The sequence below is a fragment of the Bombina bombina genome, chromosome 1 (genome assembly GCF_027579735.1).
Source record: "Bombina bombina isolate aBomBom1 chromosome 1, aBomBom1.pri, whole genome shotgun sequence".
In the NCBI taxonomy this organism is placed as follows: domain Eukaryota; kingdom Metazoa; phylum Chordata; class Amphibia; order Anura; family Bombinatoridae; genus Bombina; species Bombina bombina.
In genome coordinates this window covers 1,343,859,751-1,343,886,048 of record NC_069499.1, presented here as the reverse complement: position 1 = coordinate 1,343,886,048, position 26,298 = coordinate 1,343,859,751, and the positions used below count along the sequence as shown (strand labels likewise).

Below are 26,298 nucleotides of genomic sequence, written 5' to 3'. Positions count from 1 at the left end.
GAATCTGCTTCCAATTGGAAGCCTTCTTCAAATTGGAATAAATCCAAGCCATTTAAGAGATCAAAACCAGCCCCAAGTCCGCATGAAGGTGCGGCCCTCATTCCAGCTCAGCTGGTAGGGGGCAGATTAAAATCTTTCAAAGATGTTTGGATCAATTCAGTCCAAAATCATTGGATTCAGAGTATTGTCTCTCAGGGGTACAGAATAGGATTCAGAGTAAGACCGCCTGTGAGAAGATTTTTTCTCATGCATTCCGGTAAACCCAGTAAAGGCTCAGGCTTTTCTGAAGTGTGTTTCAGACCTGGAGTTGTCAGGGGTAATCATGCCAGTTCCGTTTCAGGAACAGGGTCTGGGGATTTATTCAAATCTATTCATTGTCCCAAAGAAAGAAAATTCATTCAGACCAGTTTTGGATCTAAAGATTTTGAATCGATATGTAAGAGTACCAACTTTCAAAATGGTGACTATAAGGACTATTATGCCTTTTGTTCAGCAAGGGCATTATATGTCTACAATAGACTTACAGGATGCATATCTTCATATTCCGATTCATCCAGATCACTATCAGTTCCTGAGATTCTCTTTTCTAGACAAGCATTACCAATTTGTTGCTCTTCCTTTTGGCCTATCGACAGCTCCAAGAATATTTTCAAAGGTTCTAGGTGCCCTACTCTCTGTAATCAGAGAGCGGGGTATTGCGGTATTTCCTTATTTGGACGATATATTGGTACTCGCTCAGTCTTTACGTTCTGCAAAATCTCACATGAATCAACTAGTGTTGTTTCTTTGAAGACATGGTTGGAGGATCAATTTACCAAAAAGTTATTTGATTTCTCAGACAAGGGTAACCTTTTTAGGTTTCCAGATAGATTCAGTGTCCATGACTTTGTCTCTAACAGACAAGAGACATTTGAAATTGGTTGCAGCCTGTCGGAACCTTCAGTCTCAGTCATTCCCTTCAGTAGCTATGTGCATGGAAGTTTTAGGTCTCATGACTGCAGCATCGGACACGATCCCCTTTGCTCGTTTTCATATGAGACCTCTCCAGCTTTGTATGCTGAACCAATGGTGCAGGGATTATACAAGGATATCACAACTAATATCCATAAATCCCAATGTTCGACTTTCTCTGACTTGGTGGTTAGTTAACCATCGTATAATTCTAGGGGCCTCTTCCGTTCGTCCAACCTGGACTGTGATCACAGATCACACAGGTGCGAGTATTTCAGGTTGGGGAGCTGTTTCGGGATCTCTGACAGCACAAGGATTTTGGAAATCTCAAGAGGCGAGATTACCAATCAATGTTTTGGAACTCCATGCGATTCTCAGGGCTCTTCAGTTTTGACTCACAGTCCTCAAGCTATGAAAGAAGTATCTCGGATACTTGTTTGGGCGGAATCCAGCTCCTGTCTAATTTCTGTGGTTCATATCCCATGTATAGACAATTGGGAAATGGTTTACCTCAGTCGTCAGACTTTACATCCAGGAGAATGGTTTCCCCATCCAGATGTGTTTTCTCAAATTGTTCAGATGTGGGGGCTTCCAGAAATAGATCTGATGCCATTTCATCTAAACAAAAAACTTCCCAGGTACCTGTCCAGGTCCAGGGATCCTCAGACGGAAGCAGTGGATGCATTGACACTTCCTTGGTGTTATCAACCTGCTTATATTTTCCCGCCTCTAGTTCTTTTTCCAAGGGTGATCTCCAAGATCATCATGGAGCAATTGTTTGTGCTGCTGGTAGCTCCAGCATGGCCTCACAGGTTTTGGTATGTGGATCTTGTTCGGATGTCCAGTTGCCAACCTTGGCCACTTCCACTAAGGTCAGACCTTCTATCTCAAGGTCCGTTTTTCCATCAGGATCTCAAATCATTAAATTTGAAGGTATGGAGATTGAACGCTTAGTGCTTATTCATAGAGGTTTCTCTGACTCAGTGATTAATACTATGTTGTAGGATCGTAAATCTGTTTCTAAAAAGATTTATTATCGAGTTTGGAAGACTTACATTTCATGGTGTTCTTCTCATAAATTCTCTTGGCATTCTTTTAGAATTCCTAGAAATTTACAGTTTCTTCAGGATGGTTTGGATAAAGTTTGTATTCAAGTTCCTTGAAAGGACAAATCTCTGCTCTTTCTTTTTTATTTCATAGAAAGATTGCTAAACTTCCTGATATTCATTGTTTTGTGCAGGCTTTGGTTCGTATCAAGCCTGTCATTAAATCAATCTCTCCTCCTTGGAGCCTTAATTTAGTTTTGAAGGCTTTACAGGCTCCTCTGTTTGAGCCTATGCATTCTTTGGACATTAAACTACTTTCTTTGAAAGTGTTGTTTCTTTTGGCCATCTCTTCTGCTAGAAGAGTTTCTGAATTATCCGCTCTCTCTTGTGAATCTCCTTTTCTGATTTTTTTCATCAGGATAAGGCGGTTTTGCGGATTTCATTTAAATTTTTACCTAAGGTTAAATTCTTACCTAACAACATTAATAGAGAAATTGTTGTCCCTTCCTTGTGTCCTAATCCTAAGAATTCTTTGGAGAAATCCTTTCATTCTTTGGATGTGGTAAGAGCTTTGAAATATTATGTTGAAACTACTAAAGATTTCAGGAAGACTTCTAGTCTATTTGTGATATTTTCTGGTTCTAGGAAAGGTCAGAAGGCTTCTGCTGTTTCCTTGGCTTCGTGGTTAAAGTTTTTGATTCATCTAGCTTATTTGGAGTTGGGTCAAGTCCCGCCTCTGAGAATTACAGCTCATTCTACTAGATCAGTCTCTACTTCGTAGGCTTTTAATAATGAAGCTTCAGTTGATCAGATTTGAAAAGCAGCAACTTGGTCTTCTTTGCATACATTTACTAAATTCTACCATTTTGATGTATTTGTTTCTTCGGAAGCAGTTTTTAGTAGAAAAGTTCTTCAGGCAGCTGTTTCAGTTTGATTCTTCTGCTTTTGATTACATTTTTTTCCTTTCATTTATGAGAATAAACTTATATTTTGGGTTGTGGATTAATTTTTTCAGCGGAAAATGGTTGTTTTTATTTTTTTCCCTCCCTCTCTAGTGACTCTTGCGTGGAGTTCCACATCTTGGGTATTGCTATCCCATACGTCACTAGCTCATGGACTCTTGCCAATTACATGAAAGAAAACATAATTTATGTAAGAACTTACCTGATAAATTCATTTCTTTCATATTAGCAAGAGTCCATGAGGCCCACCCTTTTTATGGTGGTTATGATTTTTTTGTATAAAGCACAATTATTTCCAAATTCCTTTGTTGATGCTTTTTACCTCTTTCTTTATCACCCCACTACTTGGCTATTCGTTAAACTGAATTGTGGGTGTGGTGAGAGGTGTATTTATAGGCATTTTGAGGTTTGGGAAACTTTGCCCCTCCTGGTAGGATTGTATATCCCATACGTCACTAGCTCATGGACTCTTGCCAATATGAAAGAAATGAATTTATCAGGTAAGTTCTTACATAAATTATGTTATTTCAAAACTAGGAGTTCAACCTCCATGCCATTAAAATATAAATTTGGGATCCTGATGGAAAAAAAGACTCTTAAAGGGTAAGTTTACCCCAGAATTTTTATTGTTTAAAAATATATATAATACCTTAATACCCAATCCACAGTTTTGCATAACCATCGCTGTTATATTAATACACTTTTTACCTCTGTAATTACCTTGTATCTAAGTCTCTGAAGACTGCCCTCTTATCTCAATTCTTTTGACAGACATGCATTTTAGCTAACCATTGCTGACTCTTAAAGGGACAGTAAGGTCAAAATTAAACTTTCATGATTAGGATAGAGCATGCAGTTTTAAACAACTTTCCAATTTACTTCTGTTATCAAATTAGCTTTGTTCTCCTGGTATCTTTTATTGAAGAGTAAAACTAGGTAGGCTCATGAGAGCTCAGGAGTGTACACATCTTTAGTACTCTATGGCAGCAGAGTTTTGGAACATTGTATAACAAAGCTACAAATAATGTTGCAAAACACTGCTGCCATAGAGTACTAAAGACACGTGCACACTACTGAGCTCTTATGAGTTCAAGGGCTTAGAAATTAGCATATGAGCCTACCTAGGGTTAGTTTTCAACTAAAAAATACCAAGAGAGCAAAGCAAATTTGATGGTAAAAGTAAATTGGAAAGTTGTTTAAAATTGCATACCCTAGTGAATCATGAAAGTTTAATTTTGACTAGACTGTCCCTTTAAGATAACAAGACATGTCTCAGAGGAAGAAGCCATAAAGGAGATGAAGATATCTGCATACCAAATTCTGAAAGCCAGACTTGAGCAATTAATATTCCTGAAGCGGACTCCTATTTTAATCCCAGCCATGACTCTTAGAAAAATAACAAACAGGGATCCTATTATCAACACATACATTAGTATTTAATTATCTAAGACAACTTAAAAAAAAAAAAAAAAAAAAAAAAACCCTAACAATTCCCACATATAACCTCACTGTATAGAGTACTTAACACGATCAATTGATTCTTTCCCTCACACTGCTATACGCATTCACGTATCACACGCATCACCTCCTTGCACGCTTTTTTACATGGAGAAATGTATCACTAATTACAAATCACAATCACCAAACATGCCGGCTAAGATAAGAGAGAGGAAAAATAGGCTTAGCACAGACAACCTAGGGAATATAGCTACAGTAGGTACGAATATAGACGCACATAACATTGATACTCAGGATATAGTAAAACAGATTGCTGCTATTATGCTACCGCAGTTTGAACAAGTCAAAATAGATATAAACAACCTAACCACAGAAATTAAACAATTCACCCTAAGACTAAACGAGGCAGAACAACGAATCTCTGATTTAGAAGATGCCAAGTTAGTTCAGGAGCAAATAGTAAGGGATCAGGGTAACCATATAGCAAACTTACAAGACAAACTAAATGACCTAGAAGATCGCACCCGTAGGAATAATGTTAGGCTGCTTGGGATACCAGAGACAAAAGAGTACCAAGATCTAGACAATCTTATGTCAATGGTTATACCACAGAAGTTAGGAATTACACCTGAAATTTTACCATTGGTGATAGAGAGAGTACATCGTATGGGCTCAATTAAAACACTACCAGATGGGTCAGTTAAGAGCAGGCCAATTATAGCCAGGTTTCTCAACTTTAAAGACAAGGTAAAACTAATGCAACAATACAGACAGCATACCCCATTCTCGCTAGAAGGTAAATCTATTTTAATGTTCCAAGATTACTCAGTTGAAACGTCACAAAAACGCAGAGAAATAACACCGATATGTACAAAACTAATCCAGGCAGGTATAAAAGCTACGGTCATTTACCCTGCAAAAATTAAAATCCTAACAGATGGCGAAAATAAGGTGAAATAATGAAATCTATCTTACTGTGAATTGGTATTTGCTGCTTGAACTGTTTTCTTGAGTTACTTACTAAATTTATGATGATTATGCTGAAACCGACCCATCCTCCGGGTAAATTGTCTGATGTTGCTCAAATATTTTATTTTTACCTTTTTTTTTTTTTTTTTCTTTTTCTTCCCCTTTCACTCCTCCCCTCCCCCATCACCCACCTGCTTCTAGCTACTTATAGAGTTGGCTATGAAAGACCTGTCTAGTTCTTTGTATAAGGGGGCGTTCTAATTACTATATATAAATGTGTAATTCAGTTAACTTCGCCTCGTGGAATGTAGGGGGAATTTCGTCACCTATAAAACGCAAAAAAATATTAGCCCAGCTAAAAAGGCATAAAATAGACGTAGCATTTATTCAGGAAACGCACCTGAAAGAGGTTGAATTGCATAAACTAAGGTGCGATTGGGTGGGAGAAGTAGTGGGCACACCATGTGCCAGCAGGAAAAAGGGAGTAGCAGTTTTGTTCCACAAAAAATTACAGTACAAAATCTTAAGAAAGGAGTTAGATCTAGAAGAAAGATTCTTGATAAAACAGCTTGAAATCTCAGGGATAAAGATTACATTGTGTAATATCTATGGCCCTAATAAAGTGGACAAATCATTTTGGGCAAATTTGCAGACCAAGTTACTATTTAGTTCCACAGAAAATTTAATTATAGCAGGGGACCTTAACCTTGTCAAATACCCCAGTCTGGACAGGCTTAAACCATCACTAAACAGGAATAGCAAGCAGGAAGTTAAATTATTTAAGAACTTTTGTAATCCATTAAATATTAAAGATATTTGGCGGGTGCAAAACCCAGATTTGCGGAAATATACATGCGAGTCACACGCACACTGTACGATGTCTAGGATAGACTACTTCCTGGTAAGCGAGAAATTATTAAGGCTAGAAATGAAGGCCGAGATACAAGAAATAGTTTTATCGGATCATGCAATTATCACACTCAATCTTAAACTAAAAAATGTACAAGAAAGTAATTTAGGTAGGTTTTTTTTCCCTAGGTATCTAATGTCAAACACACAATTCAAAACATGGTTAAGAATTAAATGGACAGATTTTATGCAGATCAACGCAACTCCAGGAATAAAATTGGAAATTGTATGGGAGACCTTTAAGGCTGTGATAAGAGGTGAAATCAAAGCCTACTTGGTAGGACAAAAACGGAAATTTATGGCTAGAGATATTGAACTGGCTTCACGATTACGTAACACATACAACCTATATATTAGCAACCCCATTAGAAAACAATGGGAAACCTATCAAAAAACTAAAAAAGAAAGAGAAATATTTTTAACGCAGAAAACTGCGCAAGATGATCTTAAAAAAAGACTCTTCTTTTATAGGCATGGCGGAAAAGCTGGAAAATTCCTAGCTAATATAACCAAATCTAAAAAAAAGAGAGATACTATTGGCTCTATTAAGACCCCATCTGGGCAAATTACTAATATTAAAGAAATCCAAAAATTTATATCCCTATATTTTCAGGAGGTCTATGCGGAGACACCAGTCAATACACAAACCAAAAATAATTTTTGGAGCAAAGTACAACTGCCAAGGTTAGAACGAATAAGGTTAGATGAATTAAATTCCCCTATCACAGCCTTGGAAGTCACCAATGCAATCAAAAAATTAACAGTTAACAAAGCCGCGGGTCCAGACCAGATCCCAGCAGAACTATACAAAATTCTCTCTGAAGATATAACACCCTTACTAACTTCTTTGTTTAACCAATACTTCATTGAAAATATGGTGTGTTCTAAATATTTTGCTGCATCTTTAATAGTGCTGATCTTGAAAAAAAATAAAAATCAAGAAGATGTAGGGTCATATAGACCGATATCACTATTAAACAGTGATTATAAATTATTGATGTCTATAATAGCTCACAGATTTAAGCAATTAATCGGATCATTAATACATAAAGACCAAGTAGGTTTTATGCCGGGCAGAAGCTGTACACATAATTTACGTAAATTGGAGCTAATACTTAACCTTTTTAAAAAAAAAATGGATATGGGCGATGGTTTATCAGGACCAGACGCAGCATTAATAACAATTGATGCAGAGAAGGCCTTCGACTCCATTATATGGGACCATCTTTTTACAGCACTTAAAAAGTATGGAGTCGAGGGCCCTTTTCTCCAATTTACCTCCTTAATATATAAGTCAGCTACTGCTGCCGTCATAATAAATGATACTCTCTCAAAATATTTCCCAATATACAAAGGGGTTAGACAAGGATGCCCACTGTCTCCCTACTTGTTTAACCTGGCACTAGAACCCCTCGCTATAATACTGAGAAAAGACCTGGAAGGGATAAAGATAGGTAAAAGGCGGGTAACGACATTATTATATGCTGACGACTTATTAGTTCTAACCGCCAATACAAAAAAATCTATACCAATTTTACATAAAATATTACAAGATTTTGGCACATTTTCTGGCTACAAAATCAACTCCTTAAAGTCAGAAATCTTCTGGCTATGTAAAAATAAGAATTCAGTGCAATCCCCTCCTTTTAAGGAAGCAAAAGTCTTTTTTACCTACCTTGGTATTAGACTTTCGATTAATTTTAAAGATTGGTATGATCTCAATTACCCACCAATCTTTCTTAAAATAAAACATGATATGGAAAAATGGGCAAAATTTAAACTCACCCTGACCGGTAAAATTAACCTAATTAAAATGTTGCTGTTTCCCAAACTGTTATACTTAATGCAAAATCTACCTATCTTGATTAAAAAAACGGATCTTAAATTATATAAACAAGCGTGTACCCAATTTTTGTGGGCCAAGAAAAGACGGGCTATATCACTTAAAAAACTCTCTTTTTCTAGAAGAGACGGGGGCTGTGCTTTACCAGATATTGAGACATAACTTAGCCTTTATCGCGAAGATTGCATTGGATTGGCTAGCAAAGACTGACCATTATTCGGTTTCACCTCTGGAAGAGATTTTGGTAGCCCCATACTCTCTCTGCGCTCTGTTGCATACTACTATCGACAAATGTCCTCATAAAATTAAACAGTTCCCGGACATACAAATGGTAATTAAGGCATGGCAAAAGATTCTTGTACAACTAAATATACCAGTAACCTACTCAAAACATCTTCCTATTCAAGGAAACCCTAATTTTACACCGGGAATAGAATCTAAAATCTTTAAAAACTGGGCAGCGAAAGGACTAATTAAGGTAAATCAACTGATAGAGGATGACTTAGAGATCTGTAAGTCTTTTTCTCAAATACAACAGGAATTTGAGTTACCAAGCAAAGAATTTTATGCATACCTGCAAATAAGACACTATCTCCAGGGAACATTACAGTTAAATATAATGGTAGAGACATGGGATAAAATGGACCCGGCCATAATTCTTTTTAAGGCAGGGAAGTATAGTATTTCAACCATCTACAAAATAATTAATAGTACGTATGGACAGCGTAATATTGAAAGAATAGCAGACAGTTGGCAAGTTTCAACTGAAAAAATTCAGACTAGCTTTAATCTGGTAGACAGAGCAACAATTGCTTCCTCGTGGAGAGAATCACATACAAAAATTATAAATCGCATCTATATTACACCTCAAGTAAAGGCTAGATGGGACAAAACACTGGCACGTTGTCACAAATGTAAAACTATTAACGCCGACTTAGATCACTGTTTTTGGAGCTGTACAAAAATTAAAAAATTCTGGTTTAAAGTAACAAATTGGGCAAGCAAAATAAATCAAAGCAAGATACAATTTAATGATAAGAGTGTTTTCTTCTTAATAAACCAGGAGGAGTTAGAATATAAAAATATTCGCCAATTAAATACGCTAATCATTACGGGTAGATTGCTGATCTTGAAACATTGGAAATCGCACCAAGTTCCAAGTCTGAAAGAATTTATACAAAAACTCAAAAACCAATTAATTTTAGAACAATTGGATACATCAATAGACTCAGAGCATAGAATTAAACAATTTTTCTATAAATGGAAAAGTATAATCCATAGCTTCCCTACAGAAATACAAAAACAAATAATTTCTCCATTTAAGGGCTCTATCTATATGGAAACCGCCATAGCAAACGGCGAATTCCCTGATTAATGTTAAGAGTAGAATTGGGGATGGTGGGAGGTTTAGAGGGGTGTGGAGGCTTGTTTTGTCTGTTTGTTTTTTCCTTTATTTTTTTATTTTTTTCTCTTTTTTCTTTCTTTTCTTTCTTGTTATAGTTTTATATATCAAGGAAAATACCATACAGAATGCAAGCTAATGCAAGTCAATGCAAGTTTCTTGTAAGTTTATTGGTAATAGTATTTGCTTGTTTCTCTTTTTTTTTCATATAAATGTTTATTGAAAGTTGTAACTAACGATAATGCAGGATTTGACTGTATAACTTTTTTTTTGAACCATTGTGTGATATGGCTTTTCCTTTTGTTTTACTGTCATGCCTCTGTGAATTTGAAAGGTATGGAATTGCATTCTGTTATGGTTAATAAAAAGCTATTTAAAAAAAAAAAAAGAAAAATAACAAACGGAGGAAACAGCTATGCTAGATGAAATACCCATGGACATACCAAGGCTGAGAGGCAAAGAACAGAACTGATTAGAGAGGGGAAGTGGGAGGGATTTATAGCTCTGGTATGGATTCTTGGCCTTCCCCTGGTGGCGAGAACTATATCCCATATGTTATGGAGTCCTATGGAACATCATTATTTTACAATACATATATGTGTGTGTATGTATATGTGTGTGTGTGTGTGTGTGTGTATATATATATATATATATATATATATATATATATATATATATATATATATATATACACACACATATATATTCAATTTAGGGGGTTTCCAGATTCATTCTGTTCTATTCAAAGGAATTGGAATATAAATAACCCACCCCATAAAGGTTCCAGATTAACAAGTAAAATCACCAAACTGATACCGTTAGCTTCTCTATACTTCTTTAAAGCTGTAATAGCCTGTAATAATTTTTTTCCCAGGAGTGGAGGTTGGGATTTCATATTGGTGATATGCAAGAATTAGTATGACTCTGTGACCTCTCTTTTTCGGGTTTGAGCATATTGGTATAATGCTAATATATACATACATACACACACACATATATATATATATATATATATATATATATAATATTATAGTAATGTTTTATGAATATTGAGCACTGTATCTTGGTATTTCCTCATTTTGAGTTGACCTGAATTACAAATGAAGTGAGTTCTATAAAGATTGGTGAGGGGTTGTGAACCTTAATAACCTTAAGTTGCTGTTTTTCATTGTTTTAATACAGGTACCAGATATTAATTAAGAATTCAGCTAAAACATAGTGACAATCACATTAAAGATCCCTTTCTTGATATTTAATCAGAAATAAATCGTTGAATGAAATAAAACTCTCAAGAAGTTATCTAGGATCAAACACACATTGGGCAATAATAATAAAATAGCTTATGTTTCAAATACTATTTCACTCTTGCATTAAAAGGTCTCTTCAACAAAGAATAATAAAAGCACAAAGCAAATTTGATCATAGAAGTAAATAGGAATTCTGAATCATGAAAGAAAAATTTGGGGTCCCTTTAATAGGACTGTATGCACCAATTTTTATATAATGCATGTAATAGACACTACTATAAAGAAGAATATGCAAAGATACTGATCCAAAAATCCAGTATAAAACCTTTTAAAAACTTACTTAGAAGCTCCCAGAAAATAAAAACACAAAATAGAATCAACAAATAAGCCTATTATAATATGTTATAGCAATTAGGTAAGCTGAAGAGCAGCAATGCACTGTTGATGAGGCTAAGCTGGAACACCCACTGAAAGGGGCTAGTAAAGCAGGATCAGCAGACACTCCCCCCCCCTTCCCTGCATATGAAAAGACCCATTACACAACCAGGAGTATGTAGACATCAGTATACATCTAAAACATTGGGACTTAGTTGGGAGTCTGAAAATCAGCACAATGTTATTTAAAAATAAGCAAAACTATATTGTTACAAAAACACCCCCGGATGGGCTATATAAATGGATCATTTACAAAACATTTATGCAAAGGAAAATCTAGTATACAATGTCCTTTTAAATACAAAGTACACTACCTAAATAAACATTTGCTCTGAATAATTAAGAGACTAAGGATGCTACTTTGTGTTTAATATGTTTTGTGAGATTTGAGTATTACATAATAGTTTATGTTCTTATGTGCAAGATTTATATTTTCTTTTCATAGAGCACAAATAGTATAAAGAAAAGCATAATGTTTATCCGGCATTGCAGCAGTGTGGAATTCTAAATCTCAAGAATAGGTTACATTTGATTCTGACATTGCTGTGCCCCATTATAGTTTGGGGAAATCCTTTTATCTGTGATTGTACCTAATCTGCAGCCCTCGGGAGTTCACTTGAAGCTAGGGAAGCCCCTTATATTAAACATTTTTATTTCCTCATCCAATATATTTGCTGGGCAGTCCCTTAATCTGTTTTTAATGTAACAGCAAAATGCTTCAGAAAACAAAAACACAAAATAGAATCAACAAATAAGCCTATTATAATATGTTATAGCAATTAGGTAAGCTGAAGAGCAGCAATGCACTGCTGGATGCTAGCTAGTGGCTTCACACAAATGCCTTTTGTCATTGGCTCACTAGATCAGCTATGTTTCAGTAGTGCATTGCTGCTCTGGAGCTCATTTTAATGTGATTTACCCCTTTGCAGAGGTTGCACAGTGTTATATGCAAGCAACAGCGCAATAATAAAATGCTCTAACACATTAAATGGACAGTAAACACTTTGCAATGGTAATATTAAATGATATACAGTACAGTATATATATATATATATATATATATATATATATATATATATATATATATATATATATATAAAGAAAACTGCAATATACTTTCATTATTTATATTGGCCCCTTTTCCATTCTGAAATTGTGAGCTTTTTAATTCCAGTTAGAAATGAAAGTGCAGAACACTGTTATATGTCACACAGCCATAGTGACCTATTTATAACTGTCCCTAATTGGCCACAGCAGAGAAGGTTACCTAAGTTACAACATGGCAGCTCCCATTGTTTTATAGACACTAAAACTTTACACTTTTTTTTTTCAATATTTAATGAAACTTTGAAACATACATCTACATGTTATTCTCAGAAGTCATTCTATCTAGCATTTATTTAGGGTTTAAAGCATTTAATGTTGACACTTGTATGTCCCTTTAGTTCAGTATTAATGATGACTGCCTGATTGGTTAACCATAATATCACTATATCAGTTCATGACGCATGCAATTAATTTCCTGTAAGTGATATTAATACATAAATATCCATATATTGCATTAGAATCACAGATGATCATACTTCATTTGACAAATGTTATCATGTCATTGGGTGATCTGAGCTGCTGTATGAATACGTCTGTCATATTGACCCTGTGCAATGTATAAAGGTTGTTGTTGTTGCACCAAGAATGCACTTAAAAAGCCTGTGATAAATGAGTTATATCTGTGTTCTCTAACGCACTGATAACCAACTTCTTAACACATGGAGGCTGCAGACTAGAGGCAATAAGGGCTGCATATACATTTATGGCTATTAAACATACAAATAATAATATATTTCCCTACAAATGCCCAGCGACACAGGGCTAAGGTAAGGTTGCCAGGGACGCTCTGCTGCTGTTCTCCCCTCCAGCGGGCACGTTTTCAGTTATGGTCACTTTGTTTGCTACACTTATTTTTTTCAATATTTAAAGTAAATGTAAATTTTGATGCTAAAGTGCCCGTTTTTTAAAAATTCGATTAAAAACAGGGGCACTTTAATTCATCAAAATTTACATTTCACCCGTGTTGTGAAAAAAACAGAATTTATGCTTACCTGATAAATTACTTTCTCCAACGGTGTGTCCGGTCCACGGCGTCATCCATAACTTGTGGGAATATTCTCTTCCCCAACAGGAAATGGCAAAGAGCACAGCAAAAGCTGTCCATATAGTCCCTCCTAGGCTCCGCCCACCCCAGTCATTCGACCGACGGACAGGAGAAAAACAGGAGAAACCATAGGGTGCCGTGGTGACTGTAGTTAAAGAAAGAAATTCATCAAACCTGATTAAAAAACCAGGGCGGGCCGTGGACCGGACACACCGTTGGAGAAAGTAATTTATCAGGTAAGCATAAATTCTGTTTTCTCCAACATTGGTGTGTCCGGTCCACGGCGTCATCCATAACTTGTGGGAACCAATACCAAAGCTTTAGGACACGGATGAAGGGAGGGAGCCAATCAGGTTACCTAAACGGAAGGCACCACGGCTTGCAAAACCTTTCTCCCAAAAATAGCCTCCGAAGAAGCAAAAGTATCAAATTTGTAGAATTTGGCAAAAGTGTGCAGGGAAGACCAAGTCGCTGCCTTACATATCTGATCAACAGAAGCCTCGTTCTTGAAGGCCCATGTGGAAGCCACAGCCCTAGTAGAGTGAGCTGTGATGCGTTCGGGAGGCTGCCGTCCGGCAGTCTCATAAGCCAATCGGATGATGCTTTTCAGCCAAAAGGAAAGAGAGGTAGCAGTAGCTTTTTGACCTCTCCTCTTGCCAGAATAAACGACAAACAGAGAAGACGTTTGTCTGAAATCCTTTGTTGCTTCTAAATAGAACTTTAAAGCATGAACTACATCTAAATTGTGTAACAAACGTTCCTTCTTTGAAACTGGATTCGGACATAAAGAAGGCACAACTATTTCCTGGTTAATATTCTTGTTGGAAACAACCTTTGGAAGGAAACCAGGTTTAGTACGCAAAACAACCTTATCTGAATGGAACACCAGATAGGGTGGATTACACTGCAGAGCAGATAACTCAGAAACTCTTCTAGCAGAAGAAATAGCAACCAAAAACAGAACTTTCCAAGATAACATCTTGATATCTATGGAATGTAGAGGTTCAAACGGAACCCCTTGAAGAACTGAAAGAACTAAGTTCAGACTCCAGGGAGGAGTCAAAGGTCTGTAAACAGGCTTGATCCTGACCAAAGCCTGAACAAAAGCTTGAACATCTGGCACAGCTGCCAGTCGTCTGTGTAACAAGACAGATAAAGCAGAAATCTGTCCCTTTAAAGAACTCGCTGATAATCCCTTATCCAAACCTTCTTGAAGAAAAGAAAGGATCCTAGGAATTTTGACCTTACTCCATGAGAATCCCTTGGATTCACACCAACAGATATATATTTTCCATATTTTATGGTAAATTTTTCTAGTTACAGGTTTTCTGGCTTGTACCAGAGTATCTATCACAGAATCCGAAAATCCACGCTTAGATAAAATCAAGCGTTCAATTTCCAAGCCGTCAGCTAGAGGGAAACTAGATTTGGATGTTCGAATGGACCCTGTATTAGAAGATCCTGTCTCAAAGGTAGCTTCCATGGTGGAGCCGATGACATATTCACCAGGTCTGCATACCAAGTCCTGCGTGGCCACGCAGGAGCTATCAAGATCACCGAGGCCCTCTCCTGTTTGATCCTGGCTACCAGCCTGGGAATGAGAGGAAACGGTGGAAACACATAAGCTAGATTGAAGGTCCAAGGTGCTACTAATGCATCCACTAGAGTCGCCTTGGGATCCCTGGATCTGGACCCGTAGCAAGGAACCTTGAAGTTCTGACGAGACGCCATCAGATCCATGTCTGGAATGCCCCATAATTGAGTCAACTGGGCAAATATCTCCGGGTGGAGTTCCCACTCCCCCGGATGGAATGTCTGACGACTCAGATAATCCACCTCCCAGTTTTCCACTCCTGGGATGTGGATCGCAGATAGGTGGCAGGAGTGATCCTCCGCCCATTTTATGATTTTGGTCACTTCTCTCATCGCCAGGGAACTCCTTGTTCCCCCCTGATGGTTGATGTAAGCAACAGTCGTCATGTTGTCTGATTGGAATCTTATGAATCTGGCCTTTGCTAGTTGAGGCCAAGCCCTGAGAGTATTGAATATCGCTCTCAGTTCCAGAATGTTTATCGGGAGAAGAGACTCTTCCCGAGACCATAGACCCTGAGCTTTCAGGGAGTCCCAGACCGCGCCCCAGCCCACTAGACTGGCGTCGGTCGTGACGATGACCCACTCTGGTCTGCGGAAGCTCATTCCCTGGGACAGGTGATCCTGGGTTAGCCACCAACGGAGTGAGTCTCTGGTCTTCTGATCTACTTGAATCACTGGAGACAAGTCTGTATAGTCCCCATTCCACTGTTTGAGCATGCACAGTTGTAATGGTCTTAGATGAATTCGCGCAAAAGGAACTATGTCCATTGCTGAAACCATCAACCCTACTACTTCCATGCACTGAGCTATGGAAGGCTGTAGAACAGAGTGAAGAACTTGACAAACGTTTAGAAGCTTTGACTTTCTGACCTCTGTCAGGAAAATCTTCATTTCTAAAGAATCTATTATTGTCCCCAAGAAAGGGACTCTTGTCGACGGAGACAGGGAACTCTTTTCTATGTTCACCTTCCACCCGTGAGATCTGAGAAAGGCTAGAACAATGTCTGTGTGAGCCTTTGCTTTTGAAAGAGACGACGCTTGAATTAGGAAGTCGTCCAAGTAAGGTGCCACTGCAATGCCCCTTGGTCTTAGAACCGCTAGAAGGGACCCGAGCACCTTTGTGAAAATCCTTGGAGCAGTGGCTAGCCCGAATGGGAGAGCCACAAACTGGTAATGTTTGTCCAGAAAGGCGAATATTAGGAACTGATGATGATCTTTGTGGATAGGAATATGTAGATACGCATCCTTTAGATCCACGGTAGTCATAAATTGACCCTCCTGGATTGAAGGTAAAATCGTTCGAATAGTTTCCATTTTGAACGATGGCACTCTGAGAAATTTGTTTAGAATCTTTAAATCCAGAATTGGTCTGAAAGTTCCCTCTTTTTTGGGAACTACAAACAGATTTGAGTAAAACCCCATTCCTTGTTCCACAGTTGGAACTGGGTGTATCACTCCCATTGTTAACAGGTCTTCTACACAATGTAAGAATGCCTGTCTCTTTATTTGGTTTGAAGATAAGTGAGACACATACTCTTCACCATCTCCGTGGAGATGCTGCTTGTTCAGCGGCAAAGAGAATGACTGGGGTGGGCGGAGCCTAGGAGGGACTATATGGACAGCTTTTGCTGTGCTCTTTGCCATTTCCTGTTGGGGAAGAGAATATTCCCACAAGTTATGGATGACGCCGTGGACCGGACACACCAATGTTGGAGAAATACCTTTTAAAACTGACAGCCGATCCTGCTTCCACCACCCTTCCACCACCCATCGCTAAGTCTAAAATGAGGAATCCAGCTTCCTCCAATCACGGCGTTGAAACAGACACCGATTCCCCAGGGGGGAAGCCGTGATTGGAGGATGACCTATCCATCATTTCTGACATCAGAAATGGCTTGCAAAGACCGAAGGAAGCTGGAGCGGCTGTCAAGTTTAAAAGGTATTTCTTCACAATGAGTGAAATGTAAGTTTTGATGAATTAAAGTGCCCCTGTTTTTAATAGAATTTTTAAAAACTGGGCACTTTAGCATCAAAATTTACATTCACTTTAAACAGCTAATGAAACTTTAAAAAATGCACCTACATGTTATTCTCAGAATAATCTTCATTAAATGCATCATTCTATCTAGCATTTATTTAGTGTTTACTTTCCCTTTAAGAAATAAAATAGTCGGAAAACATATGTAAGGCTTTAAATCATCAAATTCATGCCATTTGCATCCACCATCTTCATCTCTGACTGTTGGTCAGTTAACAATTGATGCTGATTCTCATTAGAACAAAGAGCAACTAAATGATTTTTTTTATGTTTTTTAGTGCTAGTAAAAAATCAAATAAGATTTAGATGGAGCATTCAATGTTGAACAACTTAAGATTGCTTCTATTATGAAATTTGCATTGTTCTCTTGGTATCCTTTGGTATTCTCTTCTTAATTTGACTATAGCGTTTAAAAATACAAATCATACATATAGGTTTTTACAAACTTGTTTGTTAAAATTTAAAAATACACATTTTTAGCACATTTTTTGTAGAGTTCTCACGTGCCATGACATATACATAAAATAATAATAAAGTTTCAATCTGCTGGGTCTGCTGATTAAAACAATATATAATATGTGTAGGTTTCTAACTGAAAGATAACCTACAGTGAGGCTTAAATGCGAGCAGCATCTAAAAACACCAAAACAGCTCAGCACAGGAATGGAAATTTATCAGCAGTTAAAGGGTTGAAGGGATCAAATCATGTGCACATTTCTGAGTCTACCTCAATATGTTGTAATGGAAAGGAACTACATTTTAAAATCGTACATTCTATGTGAATCATGAAAGATTCATTTGACTTCTATGTCCCTTTAAAATAGCTTCTTCTTGTGTATGATACGCAGAATAGTCACAATGAAAAACATCATATCCTAAGGACACTCGCTAGATGACTAAATGGACATGAAAGTCAAAACTAAACTTTAAATATTCAAACAGAGCATTCAATTAGAAAAAATAACCCCAATTAATTTCAGTTAGAAAACTTACTTTGTTCCCTTGGTAACCTTTGTTTAAGAGCATACCTAGGTAGGCTCAGGACCATGCACATCTTGTAGACTGTATAACATTGTTACAAACAGTTTTGGATGCCATATTGTGCCCTTGGACACTTCTGAGTTACATTAGTTTTATGTTCTACAACAAAGGATACTCAGATAACTAAGTAAATTAGCGCTGCAGAATCTGTTGGTGCTCTACAAATAACCGATAATAATAATAAAATAAATTTGATTATTTTCAAGTAAATTAATTGTAATAAATTAGTAATGTGATCATCAGTAAATTGGATTTTTTTTATTGCATGCTCTATCTGAATCATTAAAGTTTAATAACGTTCTTGTCCTTTTAAATGCTCCGGTCATTGCTGCTCACTTATTTAAATGCAGTTTGTCTGAACTCTGTGGCTTAGAGGTTTGTGGTTACATGAAATGTTCTGAACTTACTCACTGGGGATCCACTCTCTAATATACTTACAGCACTATACCAGGCTTGTGCATTAAAGCAAGACCAAGAGATATGGGGTTCTCCCCCATTGACTCTCACTTCCTCATCTGAAAGTCCTGACATTCATCTGCTTCCCTAACCTAAATTCTGATGAATAATGGATTCTAAAAAAAGCCCCCCATCAACTCTCTATGATCAAATAACTTTCTCCGCAAGCCCTCACCCAATCCCCCCCCCTCCTCAGCTAAGAGATCAAAATATAAGCGATCCTCTCCAAGAAAATCATTAGAGCTCCAGTCTGTATCTAAGCCAGACGATCCCAACACACCAAGGAAGATGTGGAAACTGAGCGTGTTGCTAATTCTTGTAGCCGTAGAGGTCACCTGGGCAGGTAAGAAACGGACACCTTAATACAGAAGTAAATGCCTTTAAAGGGACAGATAAAAACTCAGAAATAGTAAAACAGGAAATGCACAAGCGATACTCAGGTATATTGTGCACTGGATAATAACGACAATCTCCAGGTAATCAGGGACACATATACATCACTTTTTAATAACACAAATACATTGTAATCTATTGCTTAAAGGACAAATAAGTAAATAAACACTGAACAGTCTATAAAACAAAATATCTTTCAGATGATTTAATAGGACATAAAGCCCATTAGTTTTTTCTTTTATGATTGATATAGAGCAGGGGTTTGCAAACCTGTCCTCAGGCCTCCCTAACAGACCAGATTTTCAGGATATCTGATTTGGAGCACAGGTGAAATAATCAGATTAGTAAACAAGCTTATTAACCTGCTCTCACCCAAAGTAATCCTGAAAATCTGGCCTGTTAGGGAGGTGTGAGGAAAGGTTTGAAAACCCCTGATATAAAACATACAACTATAATACATTTTTTAAATTGTCTTCTATTATCAAATTTTCTTCATTCTCTTGGTATCCTTTGTTGAAGGAGCAGCAATGCACTACTGGGAGCTAGCTGAACACATCAGTCAAGCCAAAATGACAAGAGGTATAAACGTGCAGCAACCAATCAGCAGCTAGCTCCCAGTATTGCTGCTCCTGGACTACCTAGGTATGCTTTTCAACAAATAAGACACCATGAGAACAAAACACCAAACTTTATTTAATTAAAAAAACATTTATACCTGTTTAAAGCATCAAGGTTTAAAGTGGACACTGCACATTCATTTCATGTCACTACCCATAATCCTTAATGGGACATGAAACCCATTTTTTTTCCCTTTCATGATTCAGATAGAGAATACAATTTTTAAAAAAAGTTACCAATTTATTTCTATAAAATTTGCTTAGTTCTTATGTTATTCTTTGTTGAAGAGATATCTAGATAGGTAGTGTTCACATGTGCTGCCATCTAGTGCTTTTGCTAAAGGATAACATTGTTGTAAATGCCGTCATATAGTGCTGCAGACATGTGCACGCGCCTGAACTTACCTTCCTGCTTTTCAACAAAGGATAGCAAGAAAACAAAGCAAATTTGTTAATAGGTAATAGGTACAATTTTACCTCTATGTTCCGTCTGAATCATGAAAGAAAAAAATTGGGGTTTTAAGTCCCTAATGAAATATGAAAGTCAAAATTAAACTTACATTATTCAGAGCATCTAGGTTTTATTTAATTGAACTTTGAATTCCTTGTACCTTTAAAGGGGCAGTACACTGTCAAATAGTTTTTATATGAATGTATTTACAATGACTTGTTTTACAAGCTGCAGAGTATAAAATTATGAGAAATTGCATTTTCAGGTTTATTTGTGTATATGAAGTAGCTGGTTTTGTGCTTTTAAACCACAGCCTATTACAATGGGTTGAGCTTCAGGTAATATCATATCTCATTATGTTATCACTTTGTGTACACACACTTTCTTCCTTGTCTTATATTTGCAAACTAAAGCTCAATACATAGAGAGAACAATGCAAAATTATCATTAACTATCCTGCACCCCACTGGGAGTGTCATTTCTTCTGCTGGCTGTGTTTACTTAGGCTATTCAATAGCTGAGACTCCAGTATCAAAACTTTCAGTATAGGTTGGGATACCACAAGCTAAATCAGCTATTTCAAAGGCCAAAACAGGGGTAAAGGAGCTACTTGTAAACAATTTAATACACTCCAGCAAGTAAAGGGGATCATTGGGAACAATTTAAATGGGAGAAAATGTTTGGGTGAACTGCCCCTTTAAGTACAGACATTTTTCTTTGTCCTGCTCTCCAAACATGATAATTTACTAAGCAACTACTAGGTGTGTAAGGGTAACCGAATATCTCAGTCAAACAAAAGAACATTACACAGCTCAAAAAATATTTGTAATTGTTTTTGTTATTTTACAGCTCAAAAAACTAAATCGTTTTCAAAAATTCTCTTTAAAATTATGTGGAAAAAAATGGGATGCCAATTAATTAAAAAAATTGCATTAAATGGCAGTGCACAACAAAATAAAATAGTTTCCTCTATTGATGTAATAGATCATTTTTGTGTGGACTGCCATCTCTGAGGAAAAATAAATTTAGCACAACAATTTGAATTTGTCATTATACAGATAAAGCATGCAGCTGTATGTAGCTTTCCAATTTACTTCTGTTTACAAACTAACTTCCTTTTCTGTGTATCCTTTATTGAAAAACATGGCTCAGGAGTGTGTGTGTGCGTCTTGGGAATTATATGGCAACAATGTTTTTAACAATGTTATACAGAGTTGCACACAATAGAGTTGAAATGTTTGCAAAAATGTACAATACTTTAACAAATAGTATTGTAAACATTGCTGCTATAAAATACTCAACACCAAACAGTTTTTGTATACACTGGCAGAAAAATAGGCAGTACAGGAGCCTAACTAGGTTTATTCTTCAACAAACCAAACCAAAGGAAAAAGGCAAATGGGATCATGGAAGTTAGAAAATTGTTTAAAACTGCATGTTTTTTTCTGACTCAAGAAAAAAAATGGGTGTGTATAGGAGTGTGTGTATGTATATAATTTTTATTTAAGTTACAGGTGCTGTCATTTTTTACAAGGATTCATTTTGTCATTTAGGGCCTGGAGCACTGGATAAGATGGACACCTGCTGCTTCTCGTTTGCTGCAAACCCTGTTAACCACAAAAAAATACAGAGCTTCTACAGGACACCTAGTTCCTGCCGAAGACCAGGAGTAGTGTAAGTAAAAAGACCAATAAATACAACTAACGAAACAGGTTATTTATTCCTATAACCAGTAGAGGGCAGCCGACATCCATCCATTCGTCCATATTAGTATATTTGTTAAATATTTATTAAATTAGAAAAGGAGTATGAAAAAAAATATATTTTTGGGAAGGCTTTACAAAGTTTGGCGTTAATGCTTAAATAAAAATCTATTAAAAATGTACAATATAGAAACTTTATAGAAATTTCATGTGATGGGTGAAGGTTATTTTTTTTCTATATCTCTATCATCATGATCACAAGTGGCCTATTATGTGGGACAATACATAGATTTGGGGGAGGAAGGACATAATAGCAGATTTATAATGTGCTTTAGTTCACTGCAGTGCGTTATAATGGGGTATACCGAAAGCTAGGCATGCTTTGTGAGCAGGTGGGAAATTCCACTAACACTAGCTGTAGGGAGACTTCACAGTGCACGAGACACACCAATGTTATAATGCACTTAAAGCGTGTACATTATAAACCTCTAGCATTTAATACATTTTTTTAAACCATTTTCTTGGTTTCTCTAGGTTCAAGACTCTTGCAAACTTCTCATTTTGTATGGATCCCTCCAAAAAAAACACAAAGCGCGTGATACAAATACTGCAACACAGACAAAAGGCAGCAGAAATGCTGAAGCGCTTGTGAACGTCAAGCTATTTTGTGTCTGTTCACCTGGGGGTGCATTCACATGGACGCATTTTGCACCTAAAATGTTATCTTGGATGTTTTGGGTTTGGAGGATGAACATGGTACTTTACTATTTTAATGTATACAAATGTATTGCTTTTATTCGTTATACATGAGTCATGCCCTGAATCTTTTGGGTTAAAGTTTTATGTGTTATTCGTATACAGTTACAAATAAATACATAGATTATATCTTGCAGAATTCTCTGTTGTTACTATAAGATGATGAAAATGATAAGTATAGAAGTTGATTACAATTCTTACTAGTATCATATGAACAGTAGCCTTTAGTTTTCCAATGGATAGTATGGCAATTATATTGTACTGCAGCAACAAAACAGTTGCGGACACCAGAATGATTGCACATTAAGAGTCCAAAATGTATTTCTAGTACACAAAATAATATACAATGATAATCATACCACAGCCAATCAGATCTGCTGCGTTTCCTGTGCATAAGCGCACAAAAATGGATGTATTATTTCTGAATACTAGTACACTATTGTGTTATCTTTTCTGTTATAAGGATATTGATGAGCAAAATACAAATGGTCTCCTGTTTCCTCGCCACAACATACTTCTAAATTGTTTTTTTAATCTTAGGTAAAAATGTGTCGGTTTTATAAAGATATAATTTAGAATAAAAAAAGATGCATCTTTCTAAATGTTATTCAGTAATATGAGTTAAATACTTCCAAAGAGACAATTACTTCTGACCAATATCAATGAGAGAATAATGATTTCTAGGGCATTCTATCGTTTCCCACTCTTCCTGAACCAACCATAAAATCTCCAATAAAATAATGCAGACAATGTGCAAGAAAAAAATAAAGTTACTGAATGAAAAAACCATGTACGAAATATATTTATTTAATAGTTAGGCACCTTCAGCAGTACAAGAGCAGTAGTCCTGTATTGTGTATTTAACTGCACAACTTCTATATTACTTCTAACAAAGAAAAAGAAAATAACGAAATACACTAATAAATATTTTTACATATGAAGGAGGGAGCTTTATAGAGAGGATTTGTTTATTTTGCATGTTTGTTAAAACCTTGGGAGATAACTATATTGTGTTGTATAAATACACCACTATAATGAGCCTCTAGTATTATATATAGTTTCTCTATATATTGGTCCACATTAGATCAAACAGGAACCGTGACTTTATATTCACATCCTGCTATTGTTGATTCAGTCAGCCCAGTTAACGTTAAATGCTTCCCAGTTAAAGCATAGCTCTTCCTGGGTACAAGGACGGACATCTCTTTAAACCATAAAGCTCCCAGTGTGTACTATAGCTTGTTTCTTCCATGGACTAGTTCTGGAGACTGTAGTAACAGTGTCGAAAGTGGTCACATACATTTGTTCCTTCATCCACAAATATACAGTCCAGTCAGAAGTATCAGCCACGCTGAAATATGTTTGGTAATGAGAGGAGGGTGTGTAATAATAATAATAATAATAATAATAATAATAAGTCAGCCCTCCTCTCAGGGCATCCGTCTCTACTCTAGGCATCCTGCAGCTGTGCCGGTTTCAGCAATACCTTCTCTCCTGGTTTAAATGCCGGCATCCCAAGATACGGACAGCTGGCACAGCGGAATGCATCTCCTAAATAGCACTGCAAGAGAAAGAGAGGCTGAAAGTCCTGTCTGGTTTTATCTTTTTCACACACAATATCACTTAATGACAGCACTACAGAGAGGCTGCAGAAGTCACCCAGCCTTATCTCTCGCACACACAGGGTACTCACGTTACCACATGCTGATGGGGCAGCTTTAGGAACAGCGCTTTTTGTCTTTTCTTCCTCCAGTTCTTCTGCCAATCCACAAGTGCTGTAAAAGAAACAGAGCAAAATTCATGTCACCCACTCAGAGCAAGGTCTGCGCAATTACACTGGTGTTAGATCTGAATGTACTGTACAGTTTATGCTTTTGGGTTATTCTAGGAATTTTATATTTATTAATACCATGCACCCCAGACAAACAGGAGAAATATGACCTAACATATAAATAACCCTCACAGACAACATTCTATATTAAAACTAAACAGGATACTCCCCCCCCCCCTCAGATTGGTCTCCTCACACAGCCTCATTCTCTAACCCAATTGTATTTACAGCTCCCAGCAGCCTCTACCTCCAGCTATTACTGCCACAGCTACACCAACCAACTAATCAACCTTCCCTATCAGTCTCCAGCCATCCTCTTAATCCACTCAGCAATCAGCCTCAGACACCCCACAGATCCAACATCCATCCACGCAAGAGCTCCTCTCACTCCAGCATATTAAAGGCAATCTAATCCAAGCTGCCCCTTCCCTGCACATCATAGCTGCTCACCAGTTCTTGCAAGCTTTGCGCTTCTTCTCACTTCCTTCCCCACAGCCACTTGCACGTAGGGAAGATGGATCTGGCTTCTCTAAATCCTCCTGGTCTAGCAGCTCATCAGAGTCTAAAAGATCCTGGAAAAATGAGAAAACTAAATTTATACGTTCTTGATGTGTAGTACCAAGTGGTGGTTATTATTATGACCCTTGCTATGCTTAAAGGGACATTAAACACTAAATACATTTTATAAGCATAGTATTGAGGTTATTCCTCACCTCCCTCTAGTCATGGGTGCCGCCATTTTGAAATCTGTCTTTCACTACATTTCAGTGCTGATGAGTTTGCACATGTGAAACAACTCTCCTTCAAATACCTGCAGTGTAACCTATGTTTCCTACCACGTAGTGCCCCAGACACCTGCACTCTACCTACCTAGGTATGCTCTTCAACAAAGAATTACACATGAACAAAGCAGATCTGATCCTAGTAATAAACTTTTTTTTTATTGGATTCACTGTCTGAATCAGAAAAAAAATATGGGGTCAGGTGTCTTTAATATTTCCATAATACGGTGTCTTGCAGCATATCTGGGGTTGTTTAAAAACAGAATGCTTAGATTTTGCAATTTTTATTTATGAAAATGACTTGCGTCTCTGCAGTTAATCCCACCTCATGTTCTGACAAAACCCACGCAGGCAATCAGAAGCTGCATCATGTGATGCCGGTCTCCTGTAGCTTGTGGTCTGCACAAGACCGAAGAGCTACTGGTCATGTGCCGTAGCGCTTCAGTCAATGTACGAACTGAAGCCTCAGTTACCGCCCCAACAAGAAAATGGGGACACACATTGCATGGGGAACAATGACCTGGGTGATGCTGTCTTTGATTGGCTGTGTTCCTGAATGCTTTATAAAGACAAGGTACATGACTAACTGCAGGCATATGGGTAAACGCATAAATACAATAGTATTTTTTATATGTGCATTAATATGACAATTAAGTATTGGATGCAAAATAAATACTTTAAAAGCATTTAAAACCCATCCTATTAATAATTTAATAATTATTCTGCACACTATTCTTACAAACTACTTAAAGTCTAATGACTATGTTAATTTTCCTTGATTATGGACAATTGTTGATTAAAGGGATATAAAACCTAAAAATGTTCTTTCATGATGTAGATAGAGCATGCTATTTTAAACAACTTCACCGTTTACTTCTATTATCTATTTTGCTTTGTCCTCTTGGTATCCATTGTTGAAAGTATACCTAGGTAGACTGAGGAGCAGCAATGCACTACTGGAAGCTAACTGCTGATTGGCGGCTGTACTTATATGCCTCTGTCATTGGCTCATGTGATGTTTTCCACTAGCTCCCAATACTGCATTATTGCACCTTCAACAAAGAATACCAAAAGAATGAAGTAAATTTATTAATAGACGTAATTGGAAAGTTGTTTAATATTGTATGCTCTAACTGAATCACGGTAAAAAAAAAACAACAGCTTGGGCTTCATGTCCCTTTAAATGAATGGAGAATTAAATTGCCACTAAACTAATATGTATTATTTAAATACTTTCATGATATTAATAGGTTACACTGAATC

At 36.9% G+C, this 26,298-nt stretch overlaps 2 protein-coding genes across 3 annotated transcripts in view; one reads left to right on the top strand and one right to left on the bottom strand.

The window, feature by feature from the left end:
• Positions 1-18,682: 18,682 nt before the first annotated feature.
• LOC128649510 (C-C motif chemokine 22-like) lies at positions 18,683-22,561 on the top strand. Its single transcript, XM_053702837.1, has 3 exons — positions 18,683-18,845; positions 21,517-21,637; positions 22,201-22,561. The coding sequence occupies exons 1-3, from the start codon at positions 18,791-18,793 to the stop codon at positions 22,316-22,318; spliced, it is 294 nt and encodes a 97-aa protein (XP_053558812.1). The 5' UTR covers positions 18,683-18,790; the 3' UTR covers positions 22,319-22,561.
• A 647-nt stretch (positions 22,562-23,208) lies between these two features.
• CIAPIN1 (cytokine induced apoptosis inhibitor 1) overlaps positions 23,209-26,298 on the bottom strand; it is a 29,004-nt gene continuing 25,914 nt past the window's right edge. For both annotated transcript variants that reach the window (XM_053702824.1, XM_053702815.1), the window contains exons 7-9: positions 24,704-24,825; positions 24,116-24,197; positions 23,209-23,983 (exon numbers count right to left, since the gene is read on the bottom strand). In XM_053702824.1, the coding sequence (XP_053558799.1) occupies positions 23,873-23,983; positions 24,116-24,197; positions 24,704-24,825 (315 nt within the window). In that variant the 3' untranslated portion in view covers positions 23,209-23,872. The remainder of the gene's footprint in view (positions 23,984-24,115; positions 24,198-24,703; positions 24,826-26,298) is intronic.